Source organism: Lepus europaeus, unplaced genomic scaffold (assembly GCF_033115175.1).
Source record: "Lepus europaeus isolate LE1 unplaced genomic scaffold, mLepTim1.pri SCAFFOLD_96, whole genome shotgun sequence".
Lineage (NCBI taxonomy): Eukaryota > Metazoa > Chordata > Mammalia > Lagomorpha > Leporidae > Lepus > Lepus europaeus.
The window spans coordinates 235,902-254,738 of record NW_026909620.1 but is presented as its reverse complement, the minus strand read 5'-3'; the positions used below and the strand labels follow the sequence as shown (position 1 = coordinate 254,738).

Sequence of the window (18,837 nt, the reverse complement as noted above, 5' to 3'; positions counted from 1 at the left end):
CATGGGTCTGGGGTCTCGAATCCCGGACGAGCCCCCAAGAATGTAAGACCCCAACAGGTGTCTCACACTTCTACCGACCCCAGAAACACGAATTCCAGTCCAATCGCTGCAAGTGCATGAGGAAGTTTATTACATCTGCGCAGATGGGCCAACTCTTAAGCACAACAACACCCTCTGGTGGAGTGCGAGAAGAGAGGCGCCGATCATCAACTGCACAGCGTATTTAAGATTTGAAACCACAACATTAGCATATCTCCACATCATTGCCAAGAATCACAAGATAAACCACAGCATGACGAATACATCACAAGATAAAGGGTTTTTCCAGAGTGAGGGGACAAAAACCTTGAGCAAGCATAAACACGGGGTCATCATAACCAAAAACTTAACATAGCTCCTAAAATAATTGTCACATGCTCCATTATCTCATAAAAGCATTAGCACAATCATCACATGTTACAAGGTCAGCTAAAGTCTAGTTATCTTAAAAAAAATGCATTTTGCAAGCCAAAGCATTTTGCACAGAAGCAAAATATGCAGTTAGCTCAAGCAACTTCATTTTAACCCCATTCTGCCTCAATTTCACACCATTGAAACACTAATTGGTTCATCATGTGGACACCAGCTCTACACATGCGCATTTACTATGGAGAAAGCTAGAGGTACTGCGGCAAACAAACATCATACTTCTGTTTGTATAGATGACATTTTATGCACTTGCCTAACGAAAAGACTTTGCTTTTCTCCAAAACCATATTCACTGTGATTTACTCGGTCCATACATATGAATTCCTCTCCACTTTGTCCAGATATGAATGGATGAAACCAGAAATATCCGGTTGTGTTTTGGCTAACTCAATCTGAAATATTGTGAAAGCCTCGGTGTTTGTGTTTTCCGGATATTTTCGATGGACTTTATTGTTTTGAATGGTTTTATCAGGGAACATTTCATTTTGTACCGTTGAAACACTAATTGGTTCATCATGGGGACACCAGCTCTACACATTCATATTTTCTAAGGAGAAAGCTAGAGGAACTGCGGCATACAAACAAACATGATATTTCTGTTTGTATAGATGACATTTTATGTACTTGCCTAATGAAAAGCCTTTCATTTTCTCCAAAACCATTTGTACAGTGATTTTCGCGGTCCATTGCATACGAATTCCACAGAAGTTTGTCCGGATATGACTGGATGAAACCGGAAATACCCGGGTTTGTTCTGGCTAACTCAATCCCTGATTTTGCTAAAGCCTCTGTGTTTGTGTTTTTCAGATATTTTCCATGGACTTTATAGTTTTGAATGTTTTTTATCAGGGAACATTTAATTTTGTGCTTGGAAACACTAATTGCATCCAAATGGAGACACAAACTCTACACATTCGTATTTCCTAGGGAGAAAGCTAGAGGAACTGCGGCAAACAAACATGATATTTCTGTTTGTATAGATGACATTTTATGCACTTGCCTAATGAAAAGACTTTGCTTTTCTCCAAAACCTTGTTCACTGTGATTTTCTGGATCCATTGCATGCGAATTCCACACCACTATGTCCAGATATGACTGGATGAAACCGGAATATCCGGATTTGTTTTGGCTAACTCAACCCCAGATATTGCTACAGCCTGTGTGTTTGTGTATTCCTGATATTATCCACAGACTATATTTTTTGAATTTTTTTTTCATGCAACATTTAATATTGTGCTTGGAAACACTACTTGGTTCCGCATGGAGCCAACAGCTCTACACATTCGTATTTTCTAGGGAGAAAGCTAGAGGAACTGCGGCAAACAAACATGATATTTCTGTTTGTATAGATGACATTTTATGCACTTGCCTAACGAAAAGACTTTGCTTTTCTACAAAACCATTTTTACTGTGATTTTCTCGGTCCACTGCATACGAATTCCACAGCACTTTGTCCTGATATGACTGGACGAAACCAGAAATATCCGGTTGTGTTTTGGCTAACTCAATCCGAAATATTGTGAAAGCCTCTGTTTTTGTTTTCTGGACATTATCGATGGACTTTATTGTTTTGATTATTTTTAATACGGGAGATTTAATTTTGTGTAGTAGAACACTCATTGGTTCCACCTGGGAACTCCAGCTCTACACATTCGTATTTTTCGTATTTTCTAGTGAGAAACTAGAGGAATTGCGACAACAAACATGATATTTCTGTTTGTATACATGACATTTTATGCACTTGACTAACGAAAATATGTTGCTTTTCTCCAAAACCAATTTTCTGTGATTTTCTGGGTCCATTGCATACAAATTGGACACAACTTTGTCTAGATATGACTCGATGAAACCAGAAATATATGGTTGTGTTTTGGCTATCTCAATCTAAACTATTGCTACAGCCTCTTTGTTTGTGTTTTCTGGATATTATCAACGGACATAATGTTTTGAATGTTTTTATCAGGGAACATTTAATTATGTATCGTTGAAACACTAATTGGTCCATCATGGGAACACCAGCTCTACACATTCGTATTTTCTAGGGAGAAAGCTCGAGGAACTGCGGCAAACAAACATGATATTTCTGTTTGCATCGATGACATTTTATGCACTTGCCTAACGAAAAGACTTTGCTTTTCTCCAAAACCATTTGTACTGTGATTTTCTGGGTCCATTGCATACAAATTCCACACCACTTTGTCCGGATATGACTGGATGAAACCAGAAATATCCAGTTGTGTTTCGGCTAACTCAATCTGAAATATTGTGAAAGCCCCTGTGTTTGTGTTTTCTGGATATTATCGAGGGACTTTATTGTTTTGAATGTTTTTATCAGGGAACATTTAATTTTGTACCGTTGAAACACTTATTGTCTCATAATGGGAACCCCAGCTCTACACATTCGTATATTCTAGGGAGAAAGCTAGAGGAACTGCGGCAAACAAACATGATATTTCTGTTTATATAGATGACATTTTATCTACTTTCCTAATGTAAAGACTTTGCGTTTCTACAAAAAAAAATTTTACTGTGAATTTCTCGTTTCTTTGTATATGAATTCCACACCAGTTTGTCCGGATATGACTATATTAAACCGGAAATATCTGGTTTTGTTTTGGCTAACTCAATCCCAGATATTGCTACAGCCTCTGAGTTTGTGTATTCCTGATATTACCCACGGATTTATTGTTTTGAATGTTTTTTTTTATCGGGGAACATTTTATTTTCAGCTTGGATTCAGTAATTGGTTCCGCATGGAGCCACCAGCTCTACACATTCTTATTTTCTAGGGAGAAAGCTAGAGGAACTGCGGCAAACAAACATGATATTTCTGTTTGTATAGATGACATTTTATGCACTTGCCTAACGAAAAGACTTTGCTTTTCTACAAAACTATTTGTACTGTGATTTTCTCCGTCCACTGCATATGAATTCCACACCACTTTGTCCAGATATGACTGGATGAAACCAGAAATATCCGGTTGTGTTTTGGCTAACTCAATCCGAAATATTGTGAAAGCCTCTGTGTTTGTTTTCTGGACATTATCGATGGACTTTATTGTTTTGATTGTTTTAATACGGGAGATTTAATATTGTGTAGTAGAACATTCATTGGTTCCACATGGGAACTCCAGCTCTACACATTCGTATTTTTCGTATTTTCTAGTGAGAAACTAGAGGAATTGCGACAACAAACATGATATTTCTGTTTGTATACATGAAATTTTATGCACTTGACTAACGAAAATATGTTGCTTTTCTCCAAAACCAATTTTCTGTGATTTTCTGGGTCCATTGCATACAAATTGCACACCACTTTGTCTAGATATGACTCGATGAAACCAGAAATATATGGTTGTGTTTTGGCTATCTCAATCCAAACTATTGCTACAGCCTCTTTGTGTTTTCTGGATATTATCAACAGACATAATGTTTTGAATGTTTTTATCAGGGAACATTTAATTTTGTATTGTGGAAACACTAATTGGTCCATCATGGGAACACCAGCTCTACACATTCGTATTTTCTAGGGAGAAAGCTAGAGGAACTGCGGCAAACAAACATGATATTTCTGTTTGCATCGATGACATTTTATACACTTGCCTAACGAAAAGACTTTGCTTTTCTCCAAAACCATTTGTACTGTGATTTTCTCGGTCCATTGCATACAAATTCCACACCACTTTGTCCGGGTATGACTAGATGAAAACAGAAATATCCAGTTGTGTTTCGGCTAACTCAATCTGAAATATTGTGAAAGCCCCTGTGTTTGGGTTTTCTGGACATTATCGAGGGACTTTATTGTTTTGATGTTTTTACCAGGGAACATTTCATTTTGTTCCGTGGAAACACTAATTGGTTCTACATGGGGACAACAGTTCTACACATTCATATTTTCTAAGGAGAAAGCCAGAGGAACTGTGGGAAACAAACATGATATTTCTGTTATTATCAATGACATTTTATTCACTTGCCTAATGAAAAGACTTTGCTTTTTTCCAAAACCATTTTTACTCCGATTTTATCAGTCCATTGCATGCGAATTCCAAACCACTTTGTCCGGATATGACTGGATTAAACGAGAAATATCCGGTTATGTTTTGGGTAACTCAATCCGAAATATTGTGAAAGCCTCTGTGTTTGTGTTTTCTGGATATTATCGATGGACTTATTGTTTTGAATATTTTTATCAGGGAACATGTAATTTTGTACCGTTGAAACACTAATTGGTTTCTCATGGGAACACCAGCTCTACACATTCGTATTTTCTAGGGAGAAAACTAGAGGAACTCGGTCCATTGCATATGAATTCCACACGACTTTGTCCGGATATGACTGGATGAAACCGGAAATATCCGGGTTTGTTTTGGTTAACGCAATCCCAGATATTGCTACAACCGCTGTGTTTGTGTTTTCTGGATTATCCACGGACTTTATTGTTTTCAATGATTTTTATCGGGGAACATTTAATTTTATGCTTGGAAACACTAATTGGTTCCACAAGGAGACAACAACTCTACATATTTGTATTTTCTAGGGAGAAATCTAGAGGAACTGCAGCAAACAAACATGGTATTTCTCTTTGTGTGGATGACATTTTATCTACTTGCATAACGAAAAGACTTTGATTTTCTTCCACACCATTTTTACTGTGATTTTCTCGGGCCTTGGCATATGAATTCCACACCAGTTTTTCCAGATATGACTGGATGAAACCGGAAATATCCGGGTTTGTACTGGCTATCTCAATCACAGATATTGCTACATCATCTTTGTTTGTGTTTTCCGTATATTATACACGGACTTTATTTTTTCCAATGTTTTTTATCGGGGAACATTTAATTTTGTGCTTGGAAACACTAATTGGTTCCACATGGAGACACAAGCTCTTCACATTCGTATTTTTACGGCAGAAAGCTAGAGGAACTGCGGCAAACAAACATGATATTTCTGCTTGTATAGATGACATTTTATGCACTTGCCTAACGAACAGACTTTGCTTTTCTCCAAAACCATTTTTACTGTGATTTTATTGGTCCATTGCATACGTATTCCACACCAGTTTGTCCGGATATGCCTGGATGAAACCGGAAATATCCGGTTGTGTTTTGGGTTTATAAAGCCGAAATATTGTGAAGCCTCTGTGTTTCTGTTTTAGGGATATTATCGATGGACTTTATGTTTTGAATATTTTTATCAGGGTACATTTAATTTTGTACCGTAGAAACACTAATTGGTTCCACATCGGGACACAAGCTGTACACTTTCGTATTTTCTAATGAGAAAGCTAGAGGTACTGCGGCAAACAAACATGATATTTCTATTTGTCTAGATGAGATTTTATGCACTTGCCTAATGAAAAGACTTTGCTTTTCTCCAAAACCATTTTTACTCTGATTTTCTTCGTCCATTGCATACGAATTCCACTCCACTTTTTCCAGATATACTGGATAAAACAAGAAATATCCGGTTGTGTTTTGGCTAACTCAATCTGAAATATTGTGAAAGCCTCTGTGTTTGTGTTTTCTGGATATTATCGATGGACTCTATAGTTTTGAATGTTTTTTATCAGGGAACATTTAATTTTGTACCATAGAAACACTAATTGGTTCATCATGGGAACACCAGCTATGCACATTCATATTTTCTAGGGAGATAGCTAGAGGAACTGTGGCAAACAAACATGATATTTCTGTTTGTATAGATGATATTTTTTGCAATTTCCTAATGAAAAACTTTGTTCTTCTCCAAAACAATTTTTACTGTGAATTTCTCAGTCCATTGCATACGAATTCTACAACAGTTTGTCGGGATATGACTGGATGAAACCGGAAATATCCGGTTTTGTTTTGGCTAACTCAATCCCAGATATTGCTACAGCCTCTGTGTTTGAGTTTTCTGGATATTGTCGATGGACTTTATTGTTTTGAATGTTTTTTGTCAGGGAACTTTTTATTTTGAGCTTGGATACAGTAATTGGTTCCACATGGAGTCACCAGCTCTACACATTCGTATTTTCTAGGGAGAAAGCTAGAGGAACTGTGTTAAGCAAACATGATATTTCTGCTTGTATAGATGACATTTTATGCACTTGCCTAACGAAAAGACTTTGTTTTTCTCCAAAACCATGTTTACTGGGATTTTCTCGTTCCATTGCATACGTATTCCACACTGGTTTGTCCGGATATGACTGGATGAAACCGGAAATATCCAGTTTAGTTTTCGCTAACTAAACCCCGGATATTGCTACAGCCTCTGTGTTTGTGTTTTCCTGATATTACCGATGGACTTTATTGTTTTTAATATTTTTTTCAGGGAACATTTAATTTTGTGCTTTTAATCACTAATTGATTCCACATGGAGACACCAGCTCTACACATTCGTATTTTCTAAGGAGGAAGCTTGAGGAACTGTGGGAAACAAACATGATATTTCTGTTTGTATAGATGACAATTTATGGACTTGCCTAATGAAACGACTTTGCTTTTCTCCAAAACCATATTTAGTGTGATTTTCTTGGCCCATTGCATACGAATTCCACACCACTTTGTCCGGATATGACTGGATGAAACCGGAAATATCCGGTTTTGTTTTGGCCGAAACATTGTGAAAGCTTTTGTGTTTGTGTTTTCTGGATATTATCGATGGACTTTATTGTTTTGAATGTTTTTTTTTTTCAGAGAACATTTAATTTTGTGCTTTTAATCACTAATTTGTTCCACATGGAGACACAAGCTCTACACATTCGTATTTTCTAAGGAGAAAGCTAGATGAACTGTGGCAAAGAAACATGATATTTCTGTTGGTATCGATGTCATTTTAAGCACTTGCCTAATGATACGAATTTGCTTTTCTACAAAACCATTTGTACTGTGATTTTCTCAGTCCATTGCATACAAATTCCACACCACTTTGTCCGGATATGACTGTATGAAACCGGAAATATCTGGTTTTGTTTTGGCTAACTAAACCCAAGATATTGCTACAGGCTCTGTGTTTGTTTTCTTTGGATGTTATCAATGGAGTTTATTGTTTTGAATGTTTTTTATCAGGGAACATTTGATTTTGTGCTTGTAATACTAACTGGTTCCACATGGATACACCAGCAATACACATTCCTATTTATTTTTTTATTATTATTTTTTATTTTTTTTTTAATTTTTGACAGGCAGAGTGGACACTGACAGAGAGAGATAGAGAGAAAGGTCTTCCTTTTCCCGTTGGTTCACACTCCAATGGCCGCCGCGGTAGCGCGCTGCGGCTGGTGCATTGCGCTGATCCGATGGCAGGAGCCAGGTGCTTCTCCTGGTCTCCCATGGGTTGCAGGGCCCAATGACTTGGGCCATCCTCCACTGCACTCCCTGGCCACAGCAGAGAGCTGGCCTGGAAGAGGGGCAACCGGGACAGGATCGGTGCCCCGACTGGGACTAGAACCCAGTGTGCCGGCGCCTCAAGGCAGAGGATTAGCCTAGTGAGCCGCGGCGCCGGCACACATTCCTAATTAATAGGGAGAAAGCTGGAGGAATTGCGGCAAAGAAACATGATATTTCTGTTTGTATACATGACATTTTATGAACTTGCCTAATGAAACGAATTTGCTTTTCGACAAAACCATTTTTACTGTGATTTTCTCGGTCCATTGCATACGAATTCCACACCACTTCTCCGGATATGACTGGATGAAACCGGAAATATCCGGTTTTGTTTTGGCTAACTAAACCCCAGATATTGCTACAGCCTCTGTGTTTGTGTTTTCCTGATATTATAAACGGACTTTATTGGTTTGAAAGTTTTTTTTATCAAGGAACATTTAATTTTGTGCTGCGAAACAATAATTGTTTACACATGGAGACACCAGCTCTACACATGTGTATTTTCTAGGGAGAAAGCGAGAGGAACTGCAGCAAACAAACATGATATTTTTGTTTGTATAGATGACATTTTATGCACTTGCCCAATGAAAAGACTTTGCTATTATCCAAAACCATTTTTATTGTGATTTTCTCGGTCCATTGCATACGAATCCCACACCACTTTGTCCGGATATGACTGGATGAAACCGGAAATACCCGTTTGTGTATTGGCTAACTCAATGCAAAATATTGTGAAAATTTCTGTGTTTGTGTTTTCTTGATATTATCGATGGATTGGAATGTTTTGAATGTTTTTATCAGGGAACATCTAATTTTGTACCGTTTAAACACTAATTCGTTCATCATGGGAACACCAGCTCTACACATTAGTATTTTTAGGGAGAAAGCTAGAGGAACTGTGGCAAACAAACATGATATTTCTGTTTGTCTAGATGACATTTTATGCACTTGCCTAATGAAACGACTTTGCTTTTCCACAAAAGCATTTGTACTGTGATTTTCTCGGTCCATTGCATACGAATTCCACACCACTTTGTCCGGATATGACTGGATGAAACCTGAAATATCCGGTTTTGTTTTGGCTAACTAAACCCCAGATATTGCTACAGCTTCTGTGGTTGTGTTTTCCTGATATTATCCAAGGACTTTATTGGTTTGTATGTTTTTTTCTCAAGGAACATTTAATTTTGTGCTGCGAAACACTAATTGTTTACACATGGAGACACCAGCTCTACACATGTGTATTTTCTAGGGAGAAAGCTAGAGGAACTGCAGCAAACAAACATGATATTTCTGTTTGTATAGATGACATTTTATGCACTTGCCCAATGAAAAGACTTTGCTTTTCTCCAAAACCATTATTACTGTGATTTTCTCGGTCCATTGCATACGAATTCCACACCACTATGTCCGGATATGACTGGATGAAACCGGAAATATCCGGTATGCTTTTTGCTAACTCAAATCCCAGATATTGCTACAGCCTCTGTGTTTGTATTTTCTGGATATGTCAATGGAATTTATTGTTTTGAATGTTTTTGGGGGAATATTTTATTTTGAGATTGTAAACCGTAATTGGTTCCACATAGAGACAGCAGCTCTACATACACATATTTTCTAGGGAGAAAGCTAGAGGAACTGCGGCAAACAAACATGATATTTGTGTTTGTATAGATGACATTTTATCTACTTGCCTAAGGAAAAGACTTTGCTTTTCTCCAATCCATTTTTACTGTGATTTTCTCAGTCCATTGCATAGGAATTCCACACCAGTTTCTCCGGATATGACTGGATGAAACCGGAAATATCCAGTATAGTTTTGGCTAACTCAATCCCAGATATTGCTACAGCCTCTATATTTGTGTATTCCTGATATTATCCACGGACTTTATTGGTTTGAATGTTTTTTATCAGGGAACATTTTATTTTGTTCTTGAAATAACTAATTGGTTCCACATGGAGACACAAGCTCTACACATTTGTATTTTCTAGGAAGAAAGCTAGAGGAACTGTGGCAAACAAACATGATATTTCTGTTTGTATAGATGACATTTTATGCACTTGCCTAATAAAAAGACTTCGCTTTTCTCCAAAGCCATTTTCACTCCTATTTTCTCAGTCCATTGCATACGAATTCCACACCACTTTGTCCGGATATGACTGGATGAAACCAGAAATATCCGGTTTTTTTTTTGGCTAACTCAATCCGAAATATTGTGAAAGCCTCTGTGTTTGTGTCTTCTGGATATTATCGATGGACTTTATTGTTTTGAATATATTTATCAGGGAACATTTAATTTTGTACCATTGAAACACTAATTGGTTCATCATGTGGGCACCAGCTCTACACATTTGTATTTTCTAGGGAGAAAGCTAGAGGAACTGTGGCAAACAAACATGATATTTCTGCTTGTATAGATGACATTTTATGCACTTGCCTAACGAAAAGACTTTGCTTTTCTCCAAAACCATTTTTACTGTGATTTTCTAGATCTATTGCATACGAATTCCACACCACTTTTCCGGATATGACTGGATGAAACCAGAAATACCCGTTTGTGTATTGGCTAACTCAATGCAAAATATTGTGAAAATTTCTGTGTTTGTGTTTTCTGGATATTTTCGATGGACTGGAATGTTTTGAATGTTTTTATCAGGGAACATCTAATTTTGTACCGTTGAAACACTAATTGGTTCATCATGGTGACACCAGCTCTACACATTCGTATTTTCTAGGGAGAAAGCTAGAGGAACTGTGGCAAACAAACATGATATTTCTGTTTGTATAGATGACATTTTATGCACTTGCCTAATGAAAAGACTTTGGTTTTCTCCAAATCCATTTGTACTGTGATTTTTTCGGTCCATTGTGTACGATTTCCACACCAGTTTGCCTGGATATGACTGGATGAAACCAGAAATATCCAGTTGTGTTTTGGTTAACTCAATCCCAGATATTGCTACAGCCTCTGTGTTTGTGTTTTCCTGATATTATCCACGGACTTTATTGTTTTGAATGTTTTTTATCTGGGAACAGTGGAGCCTTAGAGGCTTGAGATAACTGTTGACTGAGAGCTGGGTTTGGTTCCTCAGGGTTCAGGGTGTGTCAAAGATGACACTCCCAGGTTAGGTGTGGTAAATCTCTCTCTTTTTTTTTGATTCTAAAGGGAAGTATTTCCGCACAGCTGAACCTAATTGGAGGTAGTTAGCAGGCAAATGATATACCCCCAGGAGCCAGAGATCAGAAGCTCTTTCCCAAGGACCACACAGGGAATCTCTGCTGCCCTCGGTGTGGGCTCCAATTCTCCTGCAGTCTCCCACTGGGTTGCCAAGTTAGATGCTAATCTCCTGTTATTTCACCCCTCCCCCCAGAGTCAGGTTTTTCTGCTAGGCTCAGGGCCACCGCAGACCTGAGGTTGCCCTGCTTATGACGTATGTCCAAAATGGCACCTGCTCTTTGTCTTGCTCACCTTTGAGGGGTGAGTGGAGGGAGAGAAACTCGTGTCCGTATCGGTCACTTTTTTTCTTTTTTTTTTTTCCTCTCTCTCTTCTAGTTAGCCTGTTGAACTTTTCCCCACGGAGTTTCAAGTCTCATTCCCTCTAGTCTCCTCTTTCTGCTTGCCCGCTGCTCTCTCGGGCTATGGAGGTTCGGCTCACCTCGCGTTCCAGCGCTGGTGCGTTGAGTCTGCTGCTGCTGTCCCGAACTTGGGCTCCCACGCTCTCCACGCAGGTCCACTGTGAATCACTGGTTCCGGAAGAGTTTCTGCTGCTGTTTCTTCCCGTACTCTTCCTTGACCCTGCAGTATCTCCACTTTCATTAACCTGTGTGTCTTGCTGAACTATCAATGTGCTCCCTTCCTATTCCGCCATCTTGCCGCTCCTCGCCCATTCTGTTTTTAAGGCTCTCTCTAAAGTGTTTGTCATTTGATCTATTGAATTCTTCATTTCATTATGATTTCTTGTCACTATCACAGTTTCTTGTTCTACTAGTTGTTTCATTTCATTTTGATTCCTACTTAATATTTCATTTTCACGAGAGAGATTTTCTATCTTGTCCATTAAAGATTTCTGTAGTTCAAGAATTTGTTTTTGAGAACTTCGTAATGTTCTTATCAATTTTTTGAGATCTGCTTCTTGCATTTCTTCTATCTCATCATCTTCATAATCTTGAATTGGGGTGTCTTTTTCATTTGGGGACGTCATAGTGTCTTCCTTGTTCTTGTTAGCTTGGTTTTTGCGTTTGTTGTTTGGCATGTTGGAGATATTTGCTTTCTTCACTGTGGTGTTTTTTCTTGTTACACTATGGCTCTATATTAAGTGGACTGTCTGCTTTTGGTTGAGCCTTAGAGGCTTGAGATGAGTGTGGCCTGAGAGCTGTGTTTGATTCCTCAGGGTTGAGGGTGTGTTGAAAGAATTAGGCAGGTTAGGTTTGAGATGGAGTCACTTGAGCTAACTGCATATTGTTCTGCTTCTGTATTAATTGGCTGGGCTTGCAATAATTTTTGCAAGAAATGAAAATGCTTTCATAAGATAGCTGAACTTTAGCTACACTTGCAGTATGTAATCATTTTTGTAACCATTTTTAGGAACTATAAAAGCCAAAGTTAACAGAAAATGTACCCAACTTATATCCTGTTACAACATTACAAGTTATTACACACTACATTGACCCCTGCCCTTGCTTGCTCAAGCTAAAAATGAAAACCACAAAGCACGTACAGCATGTAACTTCTTCCCTTTTACCCTGGAAACCCCCTTTTTACCCTGTAATCCTTTAGGTTACCAAATGAAATTGTAACACTGTGGAAATATGCTAATGTTGTGGTTTTAAGCCTTAAATACTCTGTGAAATTGATGATCGGGGCCGCTCTCTTTGCACTGTACTAGAGGGTGCTATTGAGATGGCCCATTTGCAAATGCAATAAACTTCCTCTTGCTCTTGCAGCGATTGGAGTGGAGTCTGTGTTTCTGGGGGTCCGGATTGTGGGACACCTGCTTAAGGGGTCTTACATTTCTTGGGGGCTCGTCCGGGATTCAGACCCCCCCAGGTTCACCCTCCATCTCCCAATCGGAGGTAAGTCTCTTCTGTTTCGTGTATTTTTGTGTGTTTCACTGTCCATTTCCCCGGGGCGCCTGGCGTACCGGTGTTTATGTTTACGGGTGATAGAACGTAAGAGCCAGTAGTAGGTAAGGACAGACGTGTCCGGACCCCTGGCTCGAGCCTCTGGAGGACGCTCCAGTGGCATTCTGGGAGGAGAAGGAGGTGGATTTCGTCTCCCTCCTTCTTCGGGAGAGCCTGGCTGCTAGCAGCCGCTCCCGGAGCCTGCCTGTTAGGCGGCTGCTCCCATCTGAAGTTTTGGTTTCAGTTTTGTTTCGTTCCATTGTCGCGCGCAGTATGATTGTGTGTTTTGTAATTACGTTCTGTGTTATGATTATGATTTACTTTTTCTTTCCCAATATGAGACAGGGATTAACCACGCCTTTAAGCCTTACTTTAGATCATTGGAAAGAGTCCAAGAACGGGCCCAAATCTTGTCCGTGAAGGTGCGAAACCAGGCGCAAAATCCCCCAAAATGGGTAAAACCTTTTCTTTTCTCCAACAGGGTGGTGGCAGAGCTCGATCCCGCTGCTCCCGTCACCACCCTAAAAATGAAGCCCAGCCCTGAGTTGCCAATGGCCACCCCGGCGGCGGAGTCGGGCCCCAAACCCACTCCGCCCCTATCTGCGACACCTCTAGACCCACAGGCTTTAACAGGGTTAATCAAATCTATCCTTTTGACCCACCAACCGACTTGGGATGTTTGCCAGCAGCTTTTGCAGGCCCTCCTGACTACGGAAGAAAGACAACGAGTTCTCACGGAAGCTCGGAAGAGCGTTCCGGGGGACAATGGTCAACCCACCCAACTGCCAAACGAAATTGATGCAGCTTTCCCGTTAACCAGACCAGATTGGGATTTCAGTACGGCAGCCGGTAGGGAACGACTTCATCTCTATCGCCAGATTCTCCTGACAGGTCTCAGAGGGGCAGGGAGACGCCCCACCAATTTGGCTGAGGTACGTGCCATAATCCAGGGTAAGGAAGAGACCCCGGCGGGGTTTCTATAGAGGCTAATGGAGGGATACCGAATGTACACCTCGTTTGATCCCCAGGCCCCAGACCGACAGTCGGATGTAATAATGTCTTTCATAGGCCAGTCGGCCCCAGACATCCGGACGTGGCTGCGGGGGCTGGAGGGCCTACGGGGCTGTATATTGTCAGACCTCCTAAAAGAAGCAGAGAGGATTTTTAGGAAAAAGAAAAAGAAATGCAGGAGGAGCAGGATCAGAGAGATGAAACAAAAAATAATAAAAAATTAGCTAAAATCTTGGTCACCGCAGTGAACAATTCAAATAGACAAGATAGGTCAAAATGTGGTGTAGGTCAGACAGGGAAATACCCGGGAGACAATAATAAACCGCAGTTAGCAATTCAGCAGCCACCCATAATAATAAATGTAAAGCCCACGGCTGAACCAATATCTGTACGGCAGTACCCGATGACTAAGAAAGCAAAGGATGGAATTCGGCCCCACAGGAAGAGACTAAGTCGGGACCAATGCGTGTACTGCAAGGAGAAAGGACATTGGTATAGAGACTGTCCAAATAGAAATGTCACCAGAGAAAAGAAGGAGGACGGGGTGGGGGCCAGTGAGGCCCTACTGAAACAGCTGAAACAGGAGCTGTCCCTGCTGCCCCTAACGGAGCCTACCATCACCGCCAACTTTAGCCTCTTTGCTCCCTTTGGCAGTGGCTGCCCGATCAGCGGGCAGAGCCAGCTGAGGGGGGCCTTTGGAAGTGGGGCGCTGCCCACTGGCCCCGACTACTACTCCCAGCTGCTTACCAAGAATAACCTGAGTAACCCTGAACGTATTCGGTTTGAAACAACGACCTCCCTCAATCCCGCCACACTGCTACTGGAACCAGGAGACCAAAACGCAGGTCAGTCATAACTGCCAACAGGTGCTGGCCGAAGTCCATGGGGCCCGAGAGGACCTGACAGATCAGCCCCTACCAGATGCTGAGTACACCTGGTATAATGATGACAGCAGCTTTCTTCATCAAGAAGCCTTCCCGACCAAGGAAGGAACTGCACTAATATTTCCCCGATTTGGACTACCAAAAGGTACTGGGGTCAGACAACGGACCCGCTTTCGTCTCCCGGGTAAGTCAGTTGGTGGCCAAGGTGCTGGGGATTGATTGGAAATTACATTGTGCATACAGACCCCAGAGTTCAGGTCAGGTAGAACGTATGGACAGAACAATTAAGGAGACCTTAACTAAATTAATAATGGAGACTGGCACTAGGGACTGGGTCAAGTTGCTGCCGATGGCTTTGTTGAAGTCTTGTAATATTACTGTTGCTAGACTTTAATTGTCCGAGGACTAAATCTGGAAAGGAGCTAAAGTTAACTATCTGTTTTAATTGACTGAGTGTTTTGCAGTAGTCCTGATTGATCTGGTTTGTTAGTTTTCTGGTGAGGTAAGAAGAGCCAACCAGGCTCTATGGAAAACATCAAGTATAAAAGTGTGTACTTGGTAAAGAGTGTTGTTAGTAAGAAGGGCTAAAAAGAAAAGAGCTTTTTAAATAAGGAAAGGACATGGTTTGTAAGAATGACTTTATCCTGATGGCTAGTTTACTCTAGACTGGAATGGAAATGGTAAAATATTTAAAGTAAGTTAAAGAGGGTGTGTGAAAGTCACAAAAGGTTATTAAAAAAAGAAAAAAAAGGGGGTATTAAATACTACATGTCAACTGCTGCTGCTGGGGGTTTTAACTGACAAACCCAAATTTGTAATTAACTTCTGTAATCTTGCTGCTTCTCTTTGGACTGTGCGTCTTTAATGCCTTGTTCGTTTCGTCTTCCGGCCCATCCCACTGGACGACCTGGGCGGCCCCCTGGACCGAGCTGCACAGTGTTTCTAGGGCTACTGTCACATACCATAAGACAGATAGCAAGAGAAAATACCCAAATCTCCCTCGACGCCCACATGTCAGCTTTGAAGTAGTTACAGACGACGGAACTCCATCCATAATCCCAAAATTTTGGGTATTCCTCTTGAGGGGAAATGTTAGGCAGGAAGCCAGTTATGAGCTTATGTGTGTGTGACAGGCCTAAAGAGAAGGCATTTATATGCATCCGCATCTCAAACACCCTGCTCCCCTCCTTTGTTTCAAAACAACAATTAGGGAGACCTTAACTAAGTTAATAATGGAGACTGGCACTAGAGACTGGGTTGAATTGCTGCCAATGGCTTTGTTTAGGGCTCGCAAAACACCTTCTGTATGTGGACTAACATCTTATGAAATATTGTATGGAGGCCCTTCACCCGTGGCAGATTTGTTGGGACCCAGTATTGACTCTTTTGCAACATCCCCTACTTTGCAGACTCGTTTCCGTGCCTTGCAGCTGATTCACAAGCACATAGGGAAGCAGCTGGCTGCTGCATATCAGTCCAAAGGCCCCGTGCTCCCACACTCGTTCCAGGCTGGGGACACCGTCTACGTTCGCAGGCACCAGACCAAGAATCTTGAGCCGCGCTGGAAAGGACCTTACACAGTACTACTGACCACACCGACGGCGGTAAAGGTGGACGGAATCGCCGCCTGGATTCACGTGTCGCACGTCAAGAAAGCAGCAACTGAAGAGAGTCAAGGGACAGGCAGCCCTGCCGACAAGCCGACACCGGAATGGAGACTACCACGCACTCAAAACCCCCTCAAGATAAGACTATTTTGCTCTTAGTATTCTTTTTCAGCATGGTTGTAGTAAACTCAAGTCCTCATATCCCTTATCATATTACTTGGCAGCTTATTAATTTAAGAACCGGAGCAATTGTCAATAGCACCTCTGGTTTTAATGTTCTTAGTGATTATTTTCCTGAATTGTATTTTGACCTTTGTCAACTTTTTGATGCTGACGATGTATGTGTTGGGAAGGGAGGAACCTATGTCTGTCCCGGGGGAAAGAATGGAAAATCCCTTCCTGGTTGCGGGGGCCCCGAAGTAGGATACTGTGAAAAATGGGGATGTGAAACCACTGGAAGTGCACACTGGAAACCCTCCTCTTCATGGGACCTGATTACTATCGGGGCGGCTCCAGGTATAATATTTAGTAACTGTGGGGGTAGGGACTGTAGTACTTGTATAAATGGGACGTTGGGTAGGTGTCACCTCCAGATCCTTCGCTTCACAGATAAGGGAAAACAGGACAAATGGGTCGGGCCTAAGTCATGGGGCATATACTTGTATAGACCGGCCAGAGACCCCTTTGCCCTATTCGCCTTGAGCCGAACGGTTACTGTCACGACTGTATCGGTTAGACCAAATAAAGTATTAACAGATCAGAAGAGCCCAACCTCCCTACACTCTGAGAAGGGGGAATCTCTTGGACAGGTACTTGTCAAAAATCGGCCCAGTCAGATGCCCGCTAACAATCAGTTCAGCCTGGCTTCCCCGACACCCGTTTTCCCGAATGAGCATGTAGTAGCAACGCCTCATCCGCCCGGCCCCGAAAATTCCTCCTTGCCTGGAACGGGGGATAGGCTCCTTAACCTAATACATGGGGCCTTCCAAGCACTAAATGGCTCTGACCCCGATAGGACCCGGGATTGCTGGCTGTGCCTAGCCTCACCTCCCCCTTATTATGAAGGAGTAGCTGTCATTGGGAATTGGACCAACCATACTATTGCCCCTCCCCAGTGCACCAATTTGCCATCCCACCGCCTAACTCTTCCAGAAGTATCAGGACAGGGACTTTGTGTAGGCTCCATTCCCCCTCAATATCAGGGCCTCTGTAATAAAACTATGACCCTCAAACCAGGCACCTATTATTTAACAGGACCAAATGGAACATTTTGGGCATGCAATACAGGCCTAACCCCCTGCTTGGCAGGACAAGCTCATAATCAAACTCATGAATGGTGCGTCATGGTTGAAGTATGGCCTCGGGTCACATTACATGACCCTGAGGAAGTCTACCGACAATATGAGGGAAATCTTTGGCTCCCTAGGGAACCCCTAACAATAACCCTAGCCCTCATATTGGGAGGACTCACAGTCGGGGGCATTGGAGCAGGCATAGGTACCGGAGCCGCTGCCCTGTCTAAGACAAATCAGTTTCACCTGTTACAACAAGCTATGCATTCAGATTTACAAGCTTTAGAAGAATCTGTCAGTGCCTTGGAAAAGTCCTTAACTTCACTCTCCGAGGTAGTATTACAAAATAGAAGGGGGCTGGACCTGGTATTTTTAAAGGAAGGAGTACTCTGTGCAGCCCTAAAGGAAGAGTGTTGTTTCTATGCGGATCACACTGGAGTGGACAGAGACAGCATGGCAAAATTAAGGGAGAGACTAAAACAACGACAGAGCCATTTTGAGGCGGGACAGTCCTGGTTTCAGAGCTGGTTTAACTCATCCCCTTGGTTAACAACCCTAATCTCCACCATCACAGGGCCCTTGATAATATTACTTTTAATCTTAACCTTTGGACCCTGCAAAATAAATAGGCTTCTTCAGTTTATTAACAGTAGACTGTCTATCACCCATGCCCTGGTCCTGACCCAGCAGTACCAAAGTTTAAAAACAGAAGACATAGAACAAACATTTTAGGATGCAGCTATTCCTTAAATTTTAAGATTAAAATTTGCCAAGAAAAAGAGGAGGGAGTGAAAGAATTAGGCAGGTTAGGTTTGAGATGGAGTCACTTGAGCTAACTGCATATTGTTCTGCTTCTGTATTAATTGGCTGGGCTTGCAATAATTTTTGCAAGAAATGAAAATGCTTTCATAAGATAGCTGAACTTTAGCTACACTTGCAGTATGTAATCGTTTTTGTAACCGTTTTTAGGAACTATAAAAGCCAAAGTTAACAGAAAATGTACCCAACTTATATCCTGTTACAACATTACAAGTTATTACACACTACATTGACCCCTGCCCTTGCTTGCTTAAGCTAAAA

General features: G+C 41.3%; 1 protein-coding gene across 1 annotated transcript; it reads left to right on the top strand.

The window, feature by feature from the left end:
- Positions 1-16,638: 16,638 nt before the first annotated feature.
- LOC133755743 (MLV-related proviral Env polyprotein-like) lies at positions 16,639-18,489 on the top strand. The gene has a single exon (XM_062185766.1). The coding sequence runs from the start codon at positions 16,639-16,641 to the stop codon at positions 18,487-18,489; it is 1,851 nt and encodes a 616-aa protein (XP_062041750.1).
- Positions 18,490-18,837: the final 348 nt, after the last annotated feature.